The sequence below is a fragment of the Arvicanthis niloticus genome, chromosome 3 (genome assembly GCF_011762505.2).
Source record: "Arvicanthis niloticus isolate mArvNil1 chromosome 3, mArvNil1.pat.X, whole genome shotgun sequence".
Classification (NCBI taxonomy): Eukaryota; Metazoa; Chordata; class Mammalia; order Rodentia; family Muridae; genus Arvicanthis; species Arvicanthis niloticus.
Genome location: NC_047660.1, coordinates 63,395,775 through 63,412,695, shown reverse-complemented (window position 1 = coordinate 63,412,695; position 16,921 = coordinate 63,395,775). Strand labels below are relative to the sequence as shown.

Sequence of the window (16,921 nt, the reverse complement as noted above, 5' to 3'; positions counted from 1 at the left end):
CCACAGCTCTGCCTGGCCTTACTACTGCTGTCCCTGCAGGTCCCTCCTCCTTGGCAGAGCATGGAGTGACAGCAGTTGGGCCCTGGGAGGGAGAAGAGGAACGGAGAGAGGACACGAGGGCTCTAGCCACACAAGGGTGCATGTATACACACACACACACACACACACACACACACACACACACACACCACAGACACTCAAGTGTGAAACCAAGTTTCTTCCAATTTCTTCCTCATCTTCTTTTCAGAATTCTCCACAATCTTTCTTTCTCCAGGGAGTCTTATTGTTGCAAGGTGTGTCCTCATCCCCCCACCCCCCCACCCAGAGCCCCCAATCTATCTACTTAGTGAAAGGGCTTGTGCCGAGGCCAGGATTCTCTTGTGACTCTGGACCAGTCACTTCCCCTCTTCGAACCTTCAACTGTGCAGAACACGCAAGGACCCTGGGAACGGGAGGCGAACGTGAGAGTTGGCAGGAGGCGTTGGGGGTGGGGTGAGTGTCGGTGACACCGTAGGCCCCGCAGGAGATGCGGAGGGCGGGTCGCTCGGCAGCAGGACAGGAGGCGGAGCCCGGGAGGAGGCGCGCAGCCCTGCCTTGAGCCTAGGCCGGTGCAGCCCTGGCGGGGGAGGAGCCGGGCTGACTCCGCCCCGGGCCGGAAAGTGACTCGGAGACCACAACGCGTTGTTGATGAGCGAAGTCTAGGTGGGGTGAAGGATCCGAGAGGGCCTCTCAGATTCGGGCCCCTGGCCCCTGGGGCGCGGGAGAGGCTCCCCCCAACCCCGCGGGCACCTAGAAGGGCGGGCGGAACTCGCGGCTTTGGCGGTAGGCGCGCCCTTTCTCGGCGCTCGGGAGCTGAAGGCCGCGGCGGGAGGGTGGTCGGGCTGAGGGCGGCCGCCGCAGGCTGTGGGAGGGCGGGATGGCCCGGGGCCCCGGGTGGGTGCTTGGGCTTGGACAGCTCCGGGGGGCGCCCGGGAGGTGGGAGTGGCGGACAGGGCAACCCCCCACCCCAGGACTACACAGTTAGAGCCTCTGGCGCGAATTCACTTCCCAAGAGGCCCTCCTCGGCTCAAAAAATCCGAGACCTCTCAGCTCTGAGAGTCTTTCTTCATCCACCCACTTCTTGTGACCCACACAGAATGAGCTGGAGGCCCGCTCACCCTTCCCCTCTCAGGGCGGTGGTCATCAGTTTCCTCTGGCCTGTCGCCCATCCCAGATAGCCTTGTTGATGAAGGACTTAGGCTCTGGGAGAGGCCTGTGTACAGATAATTTTCTATACTCTCCACCCGAGAGGTGGACTTGCTACCTCCTTGGGTTGTTTACCAGTTCTATAACTAGGTGCGACCTGTTGATTGTTGGATGTATGTTGTGTGATTAGGATTTGGGTTGAAGGGAGACAGAGACTTTGAGATTGCCTCTGTCCTTCCAGGACTCCAGGTAAAAGCCATGTCTATTTGGGGGTTTGCCTCCCCGACTCCCGACCGCTTTGCGGTGTCTGCTGAGGCAGAGGGCAAGGTTCGGGAGCAGCAGGCTCGCTTGGAGCGTATCTTCTGCGTGGGAATGAGCGTCCTCTCCAAAGACTGCCCAGAGAACCCTCATATCTGGCTGCAGCTTGAGGGCCCCAAGGAGAACATCTGTAGAGCCAAGGTGAACTCCTCTTCCTTTTAGGGCTGCTACAAAGCCTTTTACTACGCTGCCCCTCCCCTAGGCAGAATCGGGAGGAGGGGCTGGGAAATGCCTCTTGGCTGTCTTATTGGCTGCCTCTGTCCTGAGCTTTGAGGAACTCTGCGGATCTTTTAATTTAGAATTTTGGTTTCACTTCTGCTATGATGGCCTAGGTTCTGCAGGCATTTAAAAACAAATCACTTCTGGTTCTTGGGGATAGTAGGGTAATCCCCACTGTACAGGTGGGCCTTGCTAAGGAATTCCCTGGGGTTTAGAGGGGGCTGGCCACATTTCTCCCCCCCCCCCCATTGGACCCAAGGCCAATAGGCTCCACCAATTGACAGCCCTCTGGTCTGTTCTTAAATTTCGATGTCTACAGTGTGAATAGTAACAGTATCTACTTATATGATATAATCGCTTGGAGCTCAGGAAGAACAGTGGACCTGAAAGGGATGGCTTCTAGAAGTTTCCTCTCTGACCTTCCCATCTAGGAATACCTGAAGGGGCTCTGCAGCCCAGAACTACAGAGTGAAATCCACTACCCACCCAGACTGCACTGCATCTTTCTGGGAGCCCAAGGCTTCTTCCTTGACTGCCTGGCCTGGAGCACATCTGCCCACCTGGTGCCTCTGGTTCCTGGTTCTCTGATGATCAGTGGCCTAACTGAGGCGTTTGTGATGGCCCAGAGCCGGGTGGAGGAGTTAGTGCAGAGGCTGAGCTGGGACCTTCAGCTACAGTCGTGTCCTGGAGCACCTGACAGTGGTGGAGTGCTGAGAGACTTCTCTGCCCTGCTACAGACTAGAGAGGATGCCTACACAGAGGCCCTGCTGCAGCTGCCCCTGGCTGTGCAGGAGGAGCTCCTAAGCCTGGTGCAGGAGGCATCCAGAGGGCAGGGTCCACAGACACTGCCCTTTCGTGAGCTGGGGAGCTCAGGCCTGTTGAGCTCTCAGTTTCAGGGAGTCAGGGCTCCCTTGAATGAAGGCAGGGACCCCCTGGGCACTGGAGTGGCAGGGTGGGGAAAGTCATGGGCAGTAAGAGGACAAAGTCGTACTGTGGAGAAGGAGGGAAGGAAACAGGATGCAGTCAGGGACATGGGTTCAGGGCAGAAGGAGCTGTTTGGGGAAGAGGTCTGGGAGACAGGAGTGGCTTACAGGTCACAGCCAGCAGGTGGAGGAGCAGAGGAGGTGGCACCCTTGAAAGGAAAGGCCTCGGGAAAACAGGAGGTTCCTCAGCAAAGAGTGGGGTTCAGTGTGCAGGGTGAACCTTCTGGTACGCATGTGCCTTGTCAGAGGGCAGCTCCAACCCGGGGAGCCTCTCTCCTCCAGCGGCTCCATAATGGGAACACCTCACCTCCAAGAGTGCCTAGCCCTCCACCTGCGCCGGAACCCCCATGGCCTTGTGGAGACCGAGATCGAGATCGAGATCGGGGAGACAGGGGAGACAAGCAGCAGGCTGGGGCTCGAGGTCGAGGGTCTCCATGGAAACGAGGCACTCGTGGGGGCAACTTGGTGACGGGCACACAGCGTTTCCAGGAAGCCTTACAGGATCCTTTCACCCTGTGCCTTGCCAATGTGCCTGGCCGGCCAGATCTCCGTCATATTGTCATTGATGGCAGCAACGTAGCCATGGTGTAAGTAGCTGGTGGGACTGAGTTCTGCGGAGGGAGGGTGAGACAGGCCTCTTTGTTTTGGAGACAACTGCTGAGGGGCTGATCCTGCAGCCTTCTCTGGGTCTGAGCATTGCTTCCCGTTACAGGCACGGCCTCCAGCACTACTTTTCAAGTCGGGGCATTGCTCTTGCTGTGCAGTACTTCTGGGACCGCGGCCACCGTGACATAACCGTCTTTGTGCCTCAGTGGCGCTTCAGTAAGGATTCCAAGGTCAGAGGTAAGTTGGGTCTGGTCATCTGTGTCCTGGCGAGGCTGGGTCCACCTTGAGAACCTTGTTCTCTTTGTTCTACAGAGAGTCACTTCCTGCAGAAGCTGTATTCCCTGAGTCTGCTTTCCCTGACACCCTCACGAGTCATGGATGGCAAAAGGATTTCTTCTTATGATGACAGGTAATTGTTCCTCTCCTGACTCCAAGTTTGATATTTAAGGAGTCTAGTGGGATTTGTGACAGAGACGCTCTTGACCTCTGCCTTCCAGCCTCAGTAGTGGAGTTAGTTTCCGTGGGACTAATGATGGGGTAGGTAGTTCAGTTCTGCAGGTGAGGGGAGATAGGCTATAGACAGCGATCGTTTGCCTGCTCATTATTCACCTCGTATTTATATAAAGTGCTTTATTGTCTAGAAAATACTGTGCAGTTGAGATCTGCAAAAGCTGGTGGCATAAATAGCTGACAGAATTTCTAAATGTAGAGAAATTGTTTGAACATTCTGGGAAAGGGAGAACAAACCTTTAAATAAATAGAATGCAGAAACACAATCTTTAAATGCTAGGAGTGTCTGGAACAGGGTATGGTGGCAGGCCACCTGACTCAGGATGGAAGGGAATGTTGGAATCAGACCCCAGGATTCCTTAGTTGTCTGCTTTCTCTGAGGCTTCTGCCCTACCTCTTAGTGAATCAAATCAACCTCTTTGTCTCAGGACCCTTCTCCATTCATTCATCTCCTTGTGAATTTCAAAGGAAGCTAAGGTATGTGCTTGCCTTGTCCCTAGTGCTAAGCAGGAGTCTAGTGACATTCTCTCTTAACATTGCATGGGCCCAGTTAAGTGTTGCATGAAGCTGGGTGTGGTAGTCACTCCTATTGTCCCAGCACAGGAGAGACTGAACCAGGATAGTCCCCATTAATTTGAGGCCAGCATGAGCCACAAAGTGTATTTCAGGCTAGCCTGGACAACAAGGTGAGACCCTGTTTCAATAAACTAAAAAATAATAAATAAATAAAGGCAAAAAGTGATACATAAAATATCATCTTCATTTACAGAGGTAGAGACAGAGGCTAAGTGTTTAACTCCCTTGGCAATAGAAAATTAGAATTTAAGGTTACCATGTAGGCAAAACAGAAAACATAGGGTTTACTCCTGCCACACTTGTGCACACGTGGTGTAGAAATATGTGCATTTTAAAGCTAATTAGCTATTTTTAAATTTTTGTAAAAGTTACGTTTTATTTTATGTGTAGTAGTGTTTTGCCTGCATGCATGGATGTGTATGCCTAGTGCCCACAGGGTCCTGAAAAGGGTGTTGGTCTTCTGGCCTGGAGCTGCAGGCCACCGTGAGTTCCTGCTGTGGATGCTGGGAACCAAATGCAGGTCTTGTGCATGCACAGCACATGCTCCTAACTTTTGAGCCATCTCTCCGGCCCTGTTTAAAATCTTTCAACAACTATAAGTACTTATTCCTTAGGACATTCATTTAGTTTTTAAAAATTAGTTTCCAAATCACAGTGATTATCTTAGTTTATTTTCCTATAGTGGTGATAAAATACTCTGAAAGAAGCAAATTAGAATCAAGCAAATTTTAACCTGGAGCAGTGGCTCAGGTTAAAAGTGCTTGATGCTCTTTCAGGGACCGGTTTCTTTCCCAGCACCCCCACCATGCATCGCACAGAGCTCCAAGGCATTTAACACCCTAATCTGGCTCTGTGAGCCTGCGATGTGTGTGTGCAGACACATACAACCCAAGTTGGATCCTTGGGCCCAAATGGTAGAAGGAGTGAACTGACTTCCCCAAGTTCTCTGATCTCCACATTCTCATTGTGTCACGTGTGTACATGTACACACACACACACACAAATTTAAAAAGCAACTTTAAGGGCTGGAGAGATGGTTCAGTGGTTAAGAACACTGTTCTTCCAGAGGTTCTGAGTTTAATTCCCAGCAACCACATGGTGGCTCACAATCATCTGTCATGGGATCTGATGCCCTCTTCTGGTGTGCCTGAAGACACCTACAATGTACTCATATGCATAAAATAATACATCTTACAAAAAAGGGGCAACTTTTAGAAGGATAATTTTAGCTCCCAGTTTCAGGTTATGGTCCACCATAGCTGGGAAACCATAGTAACAGGAACTTAAGGGAGCCAGTCAGTCACATCACATCCATCATCAGGAGCAGAGAGCAATGCATGCATACATGCTAGTGCCCAGCTTGCTTCCTCATAGGATCCAGAATCTGCTGCCTAGGGAATGGTGCCACTCACAATGGATGGATCTTTCCACTTTAATTAAGGACATTCTTTCAGACCACCTGATCTAGACAGTTCTTCATTGTGAATGCTTCTCAGCTGATTCCAGATCGCATTAAGTTGACAATTAAAAGCTAACCAGCAGAGTGGTTATATATTTTATCTTTCCAGATATTTAGCTTTTACTTCTGAGAAGGAAATAATATTTTACAAAAGGTACTAAACTTTCTTTGTGTCTTAGTTAGGTTTTTATTGCTGTGATAAATGCCATGATCCTAAGAAGCTTGGAGAGGAAGGGTTTTATTTCATCTTAAACTTTTAGGCAATAGTCACCTCTGATGGGTAATTAAAACTCTGATGGGAGGTCAGGGCAGGAACCTGGAGTTAGGGATTGGTGCAGAGACTGCAGAAGAATGCTACTTACTGGCTTGCTCAGCTGGCTTTCTTTTTCTTTTCTTCTTCCTCTTTTTTTTTTTTTTTTTAAAGATTTATTTATTTTATGTATATGAGTACACTGTCACTGTTTTTAGACACACCAGAAGAGGGCATTGGATCCCATTACAGATGGTTGTGAGCCACCATGTGGTTGCTGGGAATTGAACTCAGGACCTCTGGAAAAGCAGTCAGTGCTCTTAACCACTGAGCCATCCCTCCAGCCCATCAGCTGGCTTTTTTTTATCCCACCCAGGGCCACTTGCCTAGAGGTGACACTACCCTTCGTGGCTGACACTTCCTTTATCAATTAACAAGCAAGAAAATGTCTCATACATCTGCCTATAGTCAATCTGATGAATCATTTTTCTCAACTGAGGGTTTTCTTTCTAAATAACTATATTGTGTCAAGTTGAAAACAAAACTAAAACAAATAACCTCCCAAAATCCAAAACCTAACCAGGATACTCCTGGTGCGACTGGGTGTTTTTTGGATAGGATCTCATTGTGAAGCCCTGGGCCAGACTGGTACTTCATCTGTGTAGGCCATGTTGGCTTTGAGCTTGTGGCAGTCCTCCTGCTTCTGCCTAAGTGCTGCTATTTTGTTTTAGGTCTAGGTTTCAGTTTATCTAAGACAATAACAGAATTGATACTGGAGACTGAGTTGTTTTTAATGCATAGTTGTGTAGAGCCTCGTGGGTACTTGATATAAACTTGGAATGTTTCTTCACTATGGAAAATCAGTGCAGTAGATAGAGCACAACAGGGCCTAGCGAATGGGCCGCAGAGCAGGATGTATCCTCCCATGAGGCAGTAACCTGCTTAACTAGAAAGCGGCTCTGTGACGTACACAGAGCATGGCTTCCGCTTAGCCTCATACCTGGTCCTGTTCCTGGTCTTCTCTGTACCACAAATGCCTTTCAGATACTGACCACACACTTCTAACTAGGTGCATGACTTGGAGAAAGAACTCTGGGGCAAGAGTTGGTCCAGGATCCTCTGTAAATGAAGCACTTCCAGGACTGGGGGAAGGGACCCCTATTGTGACTGTGTTTTACAGGAAGGAAGGGTTGTTCAATGAGAAGGATATGGGATGGGCTGGACCTCTTTGATTTTAAACGTCTAAAGTCTACCCACCATCTTTGTGAATGTCACTGAGGATGCAGAGTAATTAAAACAGCATCGGCACGGTGGCAAATATCTTTAATACCAGTTCTTGGGAGATAGAGGTAGAGGCAGGAAGATGAGGAATTTGAGGTTAGCTTCAGCTATTCAGTGAGTTGGAGGCAAGCCTGGGCTATGTGACCTCCTGTCTCAATATAAAACAAAATAGAACAAAACAAGAGGATTACAAAAGTGGGCCGCAGGTGTCTTTAAAAAATTTAAAATTTTGGGGTTGGAGAGATGGCTGAGTGGTTAGGTGCACTGGCTGATCTAGAGGTTCTGAGTTTAAGTCCCAGCATTCACATGACAGTTCACAATCTTATGCCTTCTTCTGGTCTGTGGGTATGCATACAGACAGACAAAGAACCTGTATACGTAAAAAAACCAAAACAACAACAAAACCCCCATCAAAATATCAAAACAAACCCTTAGAAACAATAACAAAAAGCTTTGAAGTTTTATTTTTCTATTTATTTTTTGAGATAAGATCTCCCATAACCTAGGCTTGTCTCAGACTCAGTGAGTAACTGAGGATGACCTTGAAGTGATTCCCCTGTCTCCACCTTCTGAACGCTGCAGTTTCTGGTGTATATTACCGTGGCCAGTTTATGTGGTGCTGGAGACTGAACCTAGGGCCTCGTGCATGCCAGCTGGGCACGCTACCAAGCAAGCTAGGTGCCTTTCACTGTAAGGGCTTAGGATGCATTTGGAGACGGAGGGAATAGTTTGAGAAACTGAAGTCAGAGAGCAGAGCATGTGTTAAGAGTATAATCTAATCCTTGATCTTAACTGGAGTTGGGGGCACTTGAGGGGAATCCTGAGAGAGAAGACTGGAAGGGTGACATGGGGGCCCTTAACTGCCAGGCCTGGACATTCGGCCTTTAGTCAAGGTCTTTCACTTGGGCTGGGTTGGGCTGGGGTGAAGGGCAGGAGTGGAAGAGCTCTGTGTAAGGGGCGAGCAGGTGAGACTGGAGGACGGTGGGTAGTTAGGTAAGGCAGATGAGCTGGTAGAAGGCTGGACAGTAGTCTTAGTTTTAATGTCTGAATTATTAAGGTGACTGTGGCTCTGGGAAAGAAGGCAGTGTGGTAAGTCCTGCAGTGGAAGCTTTTCAGAGGATAAATGCAGGTTTGTGAGTGACGGGTGGGTGGGGTGGGAGAGAGCTAGCTCTTACTGGTTCTTAGACAGTGTTGGGGAAGGTTGTGGTGAGTGGTGCTGATGGGAGGCTGCTGCCTTGGACTCATCATTGTTTCTCTTCTAACCTCCCTCTATGTTCAGTTAGTCACCTGCAGCTGGGGGATGCTGAGGAGAGAAGCCGATTATGGAGGCACAGGCTGTGATCTCAGCCATTTGGCAGGACGATTGAGAGTTCAAAGCCTACTTGGGCTACAGAGCAAATTCAAGGCTAGAACGAGTAACTTAGCAAGATCTTGTCTCCGATTTTTTTGTTTGTTTTTGAGACAGTTTCTTTCTATGTAGCCCTGGCTGGCCTGGAACTATGTAGACCAGGCTGATTTAGAGTTCACAGAGATTCACTTGTCTCTGCCTCCTGAAGCAGAGGCTTTTCAGGTGTTAGGATTAAAGGTGTATACCACCATATTCTGCCTGTCTCCCTGCTCTGCCCAAACCTTTTGGTCTCTATCTCTGTCTGTCTGTCTGTCATCCTATCTATCTATCTATCTATCTATCTATCTCTAACCTATATCTATGTATCTATCATGTTTGTCTTCTGTCTTATTATCTATCTATCTATATCGATCATCTATCTATCATCTATTTGTCTATCTGTTGGACATCTCCTATCTATCTGTTTTCTATGTATCTATCATCTATATCATCTATGTATTTATAATCTGTCTATATCTTTCTATATCTATTTATCTATGTATCTATTCATCATCTATATATCTACCTACCTACCATCTCAGTGGTAAAGCACTTGCCTAGGATGCGTGAGGGTCTGGGCTCAATTCCCAAGAAGCCCTCCTCACCCTTCTTGAGTTAAGTAAATGAGTTGGGAGACTGACCTCCATCACCAGAAGTGGATCACAGGCACTGATAGCTTACTGTGGGGTCAGATCCTTGGAGAATCCCAGAATGGTGTCTGTGTTTTGAGACAGGTTCATGGTGAAGCTGGCTGAAGAGACTGATGGGATCATTGTCTCCAATGACCAGTTCCGGGATCTGGCTGAGGAGTCTGACAAGTGGATGGCGATCATCAGAGAGCGGTGAGAGAATAGGGCACCGGCTCAGACCTTTCTCTAAACCAGCTCTTCTCTGGCCACTGGGTGAGAATCCTGGGAAAGGGCTTGAAGATGCCTCAAAGGATGATAGCCAGTAGCTCCTGGTGGTGTTGGTCCCAGACGCCTGGGAGTTGGTGAGGTCATTTCTGTGACTTCCTCTTTCCTCTTCTAGCCTGCTGCCCTTCACCTTTGTGGGGAACCTCTTTATGGTCCCAGATGACCCACTTGGGCGAAATGGCCCCACCCTGGATGAGTTCCTGAAGAAGCCAGTCAGGTAATGCCCCCACTTCTGCAGGCCCAGTGTAATTCTGCAGTAGTCGTAAGTTTGCTGGCCTGCTCTTTAAAGTCTCCCCAGGGAGTCCTGACACAGACCTTTGTACTAGTTAGAGGAACTTTTATTTTCTCTTCTGGTCAGTGTGTTTGATGGATCTATTTGGGAGGTAGTTGCATGTAGTGATAGCCAGTTGTACCCCACACCCTCCTTTGGCTCATTAACAAGTGATTAAATAAGGATATCTCACTAGGGTTCTGTCTTCCTAGGTGGTTGATACTGCCACTCAGTGGCTTGCTTAGGAAACTTCACAAATTTTGTCTCCTACAGATGGAAATAGGTCGGCTTGGCTGAGGTTCCTGGAGCCCAATTTTAATCCAGGGTGCTTATCAGTTCTTATTCTGTGTTTTCTCCAGGAAACAGGGCTCTTCTAAGTCTCAGCAGCCCTCCAAAGGTTCCACAGAACACGGTAATCAGCAGCAGGGGAAGGAAGTGGAGAAAGGCAATGGTGGCATTCGGAAGACCCGGGAGACAGAGCGGCTCCGGCGCCAGCTGCTCGAAGTGTTTTGGGGTCAGGACCACAAGGTGGACTTCATCCTGCAGCGGGAACCATACTGCCGGGACATTAACCAGCTTTCTGAGGCCCTGCTGAGTCTCAACTTTTGAGCCTTTCTGTTCTGCATAGCTGCTACCCTATTAGAGTCAGCCTCCCCAGCCAAGCCCCTTCTCTTACAGTCCCTCTGCCGTTCAGACTATGACCCAGACTCACTCCAAGAGGGTGCTTCGGCCAGAGGAAGCATCAGAGAATTTGAGTGTGGGAATATATTCTTGCCTGGGGCACTTTGAGGACAGGGACTTAAAGTGATTCAACCTGAGGGTGGACTGCAGCTAGCTCTTAGGTTTTGATCAGACTCAACTCCTCAACTTTGTCTTTACAGACAGTTTCTATAGGGTGTACAGCCTGTTCCTGGAGACTGAGACTGTGGCTTCACTACCAAGTTCCTTGGTTGGAGGCTAGGGTAGGCTGGAGGTGACAAAAAGGCTAAGCTGAGAAAGAGAATATCCTCTGGCTGTTCCTCTGAGTGGCTAGGATAGGCTGAGCTGAATCCTGGCATGTCCGGAGGAATGCTGGCTCCTGGAGGGCTCACAGCACTATGTGGACTGTTGTAGTGGGACAGCTGAGAACCAGAAGGTAGAGGAGGGCAGGCTTCCAGTCTCAGTTGTGCCTGCCTGTGACCTTGACAAAGTTGCTTGGCCTTTACTTATGTCTATACATCAGGTATAAAAATAACCTTGGATGGAAATGAGAACAGAGAAGACAGCTCCCGTGAGGACCTCTGTACATGGATCATGGCTCAAGTGTGTCTGCCTGTGGCTGGGTGCACAGGCTCCCTAACCAAAACTTCAGAGATGTCCACTGTCCACTCCCTCAATCTTAATGCTGGGTTTTCAGTAGAACATGCCCTGTAATGGCTGCATCCCTTTCCATCAACCTTTAAAACTCATGATAACAAAATAGTCAAATTAGGGTTGATGGTTGCATTGCTTAAATACTCTCAGGGCTCTTATAACTGGCAGCTTCTCAGTTGCATTTCAAGTGTTTGTTTACAGATTGACAAGGCCCTGGTTAAATCCTCTTTCTGGTGTTGAGCCTATTCACCAAACCCATGACGTCATGATTGGCAGTGACAGTATTAGTGGGATCTAATATTTTCTTTATGGAAGACAGGTTTCATTTGGCAAGACACACTGGTCTCTCTGTGTGTATGGGAAGTGGAAGCTGAAGCATCAGGATTGAAAGATACCTGATTGGTTACAGGTCAACTCCACTGACCTATCATGACAAGCTGTTTACATTCTAATTCTCACAAGTGATTGTTTTGTATTTGTGTGAACTCTCTGCTGGAGGAGTTTACTATCTGCCAGGTGGCACATTCCTCACTTGGGTGTTAATCAGTTTTCTCTCTAGTGTAGTGAAGAGTCACTACAGGAGTGACTTCCCTAGGAGTCAGTCAGAGCTAGTCGGCTTCCTAGAGGCCAGGGTCAGATAGAGGTATAAAAGGTAAGGCAGGTGCCCCTGGGTTCATGGAGCAGCTCCCTGAATTAGATGCTCTTCTCGCTCTGACTTATTCCAAGTGACACAGAGTTGACTGTGTGGCTCTCTGGGTCCCAGTGTCTTCGTTTTGTTGGGCAATTTTCATTTCACATCAGATTAATTAGATGTTGGAGACAAGTTGATCAGGGAAATGAGAAGGGAAAAGAAGAGAATGGTTTGGACTGGGTGCTGGTAGAACTGCTTTTTAAGTTTGTGATTGGTGTCTTGCTCTTTTTACTTGCCATGATGGTGGGTGTACAGAAGGCTGGGATTATCTTCCCTTTTATGCTAAGTTTCCCGGAAGGCTGAATGTTCCCAAGAAGATGAGAGACAAAGCCTAGATTTAATAGGGACATTGACTTTGTCTTACTGCAGTATGGCGAGCTGGGACTTGTGTAAATTCATGGCTGTTTGGTAAACGCTGAAGGCTAACATACAGGGCCTTTTCCCACTTTTGCTGGCATTCTCTGAAGAGGTCAGGGTGACACTAGAACTCACTGGAAATACTATATATATTGTCTTTAATCTCTGTCATAACCTCATGTCTAACCAGCTCATTTGGGAAGAGAGACCAAGAAAGAAAAGGATGAGGAGAGAGGTAAAATGTTCAAACCCAGCTTAGGGAAAGCCATGTAGAGTAATAGTTCTTAAGATAATTCGAGGGGAATATAAGCCAAAGACATAGCTGAAGCCAGTGATCTAGTGATGTAATCTATCTTTATTGCCATAACTGTAGAGCTTTGTCTACACAGCATATAGGAGAACCAGGGCAACAATGTGACACAGAAACCACAAGAAGTTGAAGAGGTTAAGGTTAGAATGAGATTACATCCTCGAGACTGGAGTTTCTCAGATAGGGGTGGATCAACAGAACATGCGAAGAAAGGGGGGAGAGAGTGTAAGACCTAGATGGCTTCTGCTGTCAATCAAGTACAGGGATCACCTGACCCACTTGTCAGGATGCAGGAACAGGCCCAGCTCCGCTTGGGGCTCCTTCTCTACTCAGGCTACAACATCCTTCAAGGCAGCTCCCAACTCTGGAAAGGAATACTGGTAGCCAGTGGCCAGTGTCCGCCGAGGGACCACTTTCTGGCCTTCCAACAGCATGACGGCACGCTCTCGTCCAAAGACTGCTTGTACCACAGTGCTGGGGACAGGTATGAAGGCTGGGCGGCCCAGGGCAGCACCCAAGGCCTGGGCAAACTCGGCATTGGTAGTTGTAGATGCTGGAGCCACTCCATTCAGGACTCCTTGGACGTGGTTTGCTTCAAGGGCATGATTCAGAATTCCTGCCAGGTCACCAATGTGTATCCAGGGGAAGAATTGGTGACCTGAACCAATGGGGCCTCCTAGGCCCAGGCGGAAGGGCAGAAGCATGTGGCTGATGGCACCGCCCCCGCGGCCCAGCACAACCCCTAAAGCAGACAGGTAGTACAGGAAGGTTGCTTAGCCTTCAAACTCTGTACTACTCTAATTTCCCTTCTCCCTTCCTCATGGTCTTCCCATGTGCACGTGGAGTGGACAGAGTTGAGGGCTGTGGGTCTTGGGGCTTTCCCTTTGTATCTTAGCTAAAGTGCTGGTGTCCTCTCACTGCAAGCTCAGCCCTCCTCAGCCCAGAAATCTTCCACTTTGCCTGGTTCCCAGGCCCTGGGTCCTCACCTGAACGCACCACGACCTGGCGTGTAGATTCTCCAGGAAGCCTGGCTGCTGCTTCCCACTTGGTTACCAGGTTGGAGAAAAAGTCAAAATCCCCTCCTGGACTGTCTTCATCATACTCCTCCGTTAGGCTTGGCTGGTAGTAAGCTGTCATGGAAGAGCACTCATTTGCTTTGGCAGCCCCTGGCCTGCTGGGGTCTTTGTAGTGAAAGGCTCCTTAGTCTCAGTCTCCTTGTCCTTTTGAGTTTCCACAGGAGAAGAAAGAACCGTAACTGTTTCCCCCTTGAGCTTCTCCATGTGTTCATGCCTGACAGTTAGCTTTTGGCTGCCAGGCTGTGTCCAGAGGCTGCTAGCTTGTAGTGGGTAGGGACAGAAACGGAGGTGCTAAGCTGCTTGAGCCCTCCTGTTCTTGATATCTGTGACTTTTTGGCAAGCTACTTCTCTGTATGAAAAATCTGCATCTTTAGTATGGGAGTAATTGTACCTACCTCATAAAGTAATTGCAAAGATTAAATAATATGTATAAAATAGCACAGTGGCTACTACTCATATTTTAATTGTTTGCAATTGTTTGGTCTCAAAGGATGCACAACAGAGGGAGCTCATCAGGGCAGTGCAGCAGGCTTGGGAGTGGGAGCCGCCTTCAGCACGAGGACCCACCCCACCCCTTCTCTGAGGGCTTCCAATTGAGGCTCTCTAGCCAAGTACACGCTCCCTCACATCCTGTCTTTCCATGCCCATAAAGACCAACACTGGGTCAGGAGAAGCCTGTATGGCTGGAGGCCTAGTTTGGAAAGGACTCATGCTTCGGGTGCTGCAGCCCCAAGGGCCTCAACTGCTTGCTCAGTTCTCCCTGGTTCTGTTAATGTAAGAGGCTGGTGATTTGGGGGCGTACCTACACCTGTGACTAGTATCCAAGCCTGAGGTGGGTGTGCAGCTTTGGTGATGGCTTTAGCCAGCAAGTGGGTGGTATCCAGGCGGCTAGTAAGAACCTCTTTTTGGAAGGTTTCATTCCATCTGCAGAGAAGATGAAAGAGAAGGTCAGAAGTACAGATATGCACCTAAACCATGTCCTCCCTACTCATCCAACTCACCCGGGTCAGCCAGTTGTCCTAAGTCTATCTTAATGCGTAACTCAGGGTGGCTAAGAAAGATAGGACTCACCCCCAACCCCCACAATAGGCATGGACTGTATCTCTTTATCCACAACACTGGGCTTTATTAGACACTGCTATGTAACAGGCTCCAAAGGCTTAAGGGGCACTTGCAGTGTATGTCTGGCATGCACAGTTCACAGGCGTCGACCTGTGCAGGTGCTATCTACTTTATGGCCCTGTTGACCTTCGCAGAGGGTTGAGGATGTTCTCTCCAGCCAGGTTGATGACAACATCGCAGAGGGGCAGCCCCGACTTACTGAGCTCAATCTGTGGGAGAAAGCACAGTGCCTGCTGGTACTGTCCTTCCCGCGCAAACTGCCCTCCCCCCACCTTCCGGAAGCTGGACCTACCCACGTGATTCGACCCGGGCCTGGCTGTCTGGAGACCAATTTAACTTCGTGGCCCCTGGCTTTCAGTAGCCGGGTTAGGGCTGTCCCAATGAATCCCGTCCCGCCACCTGATGGGAGAGCACAAACTGTTTACTCAGCGGGGTGGAGGCAGGTCACTTGCTGGCGACCTCTTTGGGTGCGGTCCCATCTGATGTCAGGCCTCTCCACCCCACCCCTCGATGCAGGGGTGACATAGGTCACGGGGTTTCACAGATTCAGCTTTTGGGGCTGGGAAACCAAGCCTAGGTTGCCTGCTTAGGAGACTGCACCCTGTGGGCCTGTTTTCCCAGCGCTCGGCTGCAGCCTAAGCCGGCATGCGACTCTCAGCCGTCCCTCACCTACAAGCACCCGCATAGCGACAGGGAGCTAGCACGCCTGCGCGAGATTTAAATACGGGACGCGACTACGCGCCTCACCTCACGCGAATTTCAGTAGTAGGTGTGCCCCACCCTCTCCGACCCGGAAGAAGTTATAGTAATAGCGAAGGACCTTAAATGTTTCTAGGAAGGGAGGTGGATGATGCAAAAGAGATGGAGGAAGGACAGAAAAAATCCGCTCTTAAAGAAGCAAGCACAACTCCAGACCGCAAAGCGCTGGGCGCTTGTTCAGTATTGGGGCGGAGGCACTGTGGAATTCTTAGGCTTCTTCATCTTTTCTCACTGTTCTGCCTCCTCCTGCCAGGAATCAGGGTGCCTGCCGGAGTTTCTTCTCCAGTTCATGTCCTCACTCTTGTTCTTGCTTCCCCAGCTGAGGTTCTCACAAGCGTGCGTTCCACCCTCTGCTTCCCACTTCACTCCATTTCCGGGCTCTCCGGGAACACGTATTTCACCAAGTCCAATGCCCAGTTATAGATTATTTTGATTGATCGCCCAGCCAAAATCGCTGTCCTTTCTCTCCCCCCCTTTAAAAAATGATAGGTATTTCTCTATCTCCGGTGAAATGAGCCAATTCAAGCCAGATTAGGTTATTATTAAAGCCAGGTTTATTGGGACGCTGGTCTCGGGCGAATTCACTGGCCCCAAGGACTGAGGAGGCCAGGGGACTCGCCATGGGGAGGAGTTGGGGAGAGAGAAAGAGAGAGCGGGGTGGGGTGGGGTGGGGGGTGGGAAGGAGAGAGAGAGGGAAGGAGGGGGAGAGAGGGAGGGAAGGAGGGGGAGAGAGGGAGGGAGGGAGGAAGGGAGAGAGAGAGAGCGCGCGCAAAATATCTGGATTATCTAGGGAAGAGCCTCTGGGGGAGGGGCAACCAAGCCCTTGGGCTGGAAATGTCAAGGTTGGGGATAAGGTATGCCAGGTAGGGACTGAGGGATGCTGGGAGAATCTGGAGGCCAAATCTGCTTAGTTAATATGTCAAAATGTAAAATATGTGTCACAGTCCTTGTCCCTGGTCTGAAACCAAACAAGAAATGTTGCATTTTTGGCTTTAGTGGAAACCACACTGTCTTCTGGGACTTTAAGAACCAAGTTTGGCCTCTGTTGCTTGCTCTGCTTACTTTAAATTCGTAAACTGTAGATGATTGTTCCTAGCTGGATCCTAGGACCCTCTCTTCACACTCTATGGTCTTGCTCGCCCTTCCCTGTTCTGGAGCTCATCTCTACCCTCGTGAATGCTAGGGAGCGCTTGCGTGGAAATAGTATTGCTTTGTCACCCTCCACCTTAATTTTTGGGACAAGGTCTTGCTGAACCAGGAACCCACAATTGGCCTAACTGGCCAGGGAGCCCCA

The 16,921-nt window shown here is 49.5% G+C and overlaps 2 protein-coding genes across 4 annotated transcripts; one reads left to right on the top strand and one right to left on the bottom strand.

Annotated features, from left to right (window-relative positions):
* Window positions 1–601: 601 nt before the first annotated feature.
* Khnyn (KH and NYN domain containing) lies at window positions 602–14,183 on the top strand. 3 transcript variants are annotated; one of them, XM_034497522.2, is made up of 8 exons: window positions 602–702; window positions 1,427–1,644; window positions 2,154–3,292; window positions 3,418–3,548; window positions 3,624–3,720; window positions 9,509–9,616; window positions 9,804–9,905; window positions 10,319–14,183. In XM_034497522.2, exons 2-8 carry the CDS (start codon window positions 1,444–1,446, stop codon window positions 10,566–10,568), a joined length of 2,028 nt encoding a protein of 675 aa, XP_034353413.1. In that variant the 5' UTR covers window positions 602–702; window positions 1,427–1,443; the 3' UTR covers window positions 10,569–14,183. The 3 variants fall into 3 exon arrangements, 2 of the variants coding, with proteins under 2 accessions (XP_034353413.1, XP_034353411.1); XR_004606418.2 differs by having other exon boundaries at window positions 640–822; window positions 9,509–9,676; window positions 10,319–10,338; XM_034497520.2 differs by having other exon boundaries at window positions 641–822.
* Sdr39u1 (short chain dehydrogenase/reductase family 39U member 1) lies at window positions 12,696–15,598 on the bottom strand. Its single transcript, XM_034497523.2, has 6 exons — window positions 15,538–15,598; window positions 15,161–15,267; window positions 14,995–15,077; window positions 14,549–14,670; window positions 13,657–13,800; window positions 12,696–13,412 (listed from the first exon to the last, which is right to left on the bottom strand). Exons 1-6 carry the CDS (start codon window positions 15,551–15,553, stop codon window positions 13,000–13,002), a joined length of 885 nt encoding a protein of 294 aa, XP_034353414.1. The 5' UTR covers window positions 15,554–15,598; the 3' UTR covers window positions 12,696–12,999.
* Window positions 15,599–16,921: the final 1,323 nt, after the last annotated feature.

What these genes read in the sequence shown, in the direction of transcription:
- Khnyn (XM_034497522.2), top strand. Translation starts at nt 1,444, where the DNA reads ATGTCTATTTGGGGGTTTGCCTCCCCGACTCCCGACCGCTTTGCGGTG. An exon ending in AGAACATCTGTAGAGCCAAG is followed by an intron (nt 1,645 to 2,153) that starts GTGAACTCCTCT and finishes CTTCCCATCTAG; the next exon opens with GAATACCTGAAGGGGCTCTG. An exon ending in TTCCTGAAGAAGCCAGTCAG is followed by an intron (nt 9,906 to 10,318) that starts GTAATGCCCCCA and finishes TGTTTTCTCCAG; the next exon opens with GAAACAGGGCTCTTCTAAGT.
- Sdr39u1 (XM_034497523.2), bottom strand. An exon ending in GATACTAGTCACAGGTGTAG is followed by an intron (nt 13,801 to 14,548) that starts GTACGCCCCCAA and finishes CTTCCATGACAG; the next exon opens with CTTACTACCAGCCAAGCCTA. An exon ending in CCAGGTCGTGGTGCGTTCAG is followed by an intron (nt 13,413 to 13,656) that starts GTGAGGACCCAG and finishes TGTCTGCTTTAG; the next exon opens with GGGTTGTGCTGGGCCGCGGG.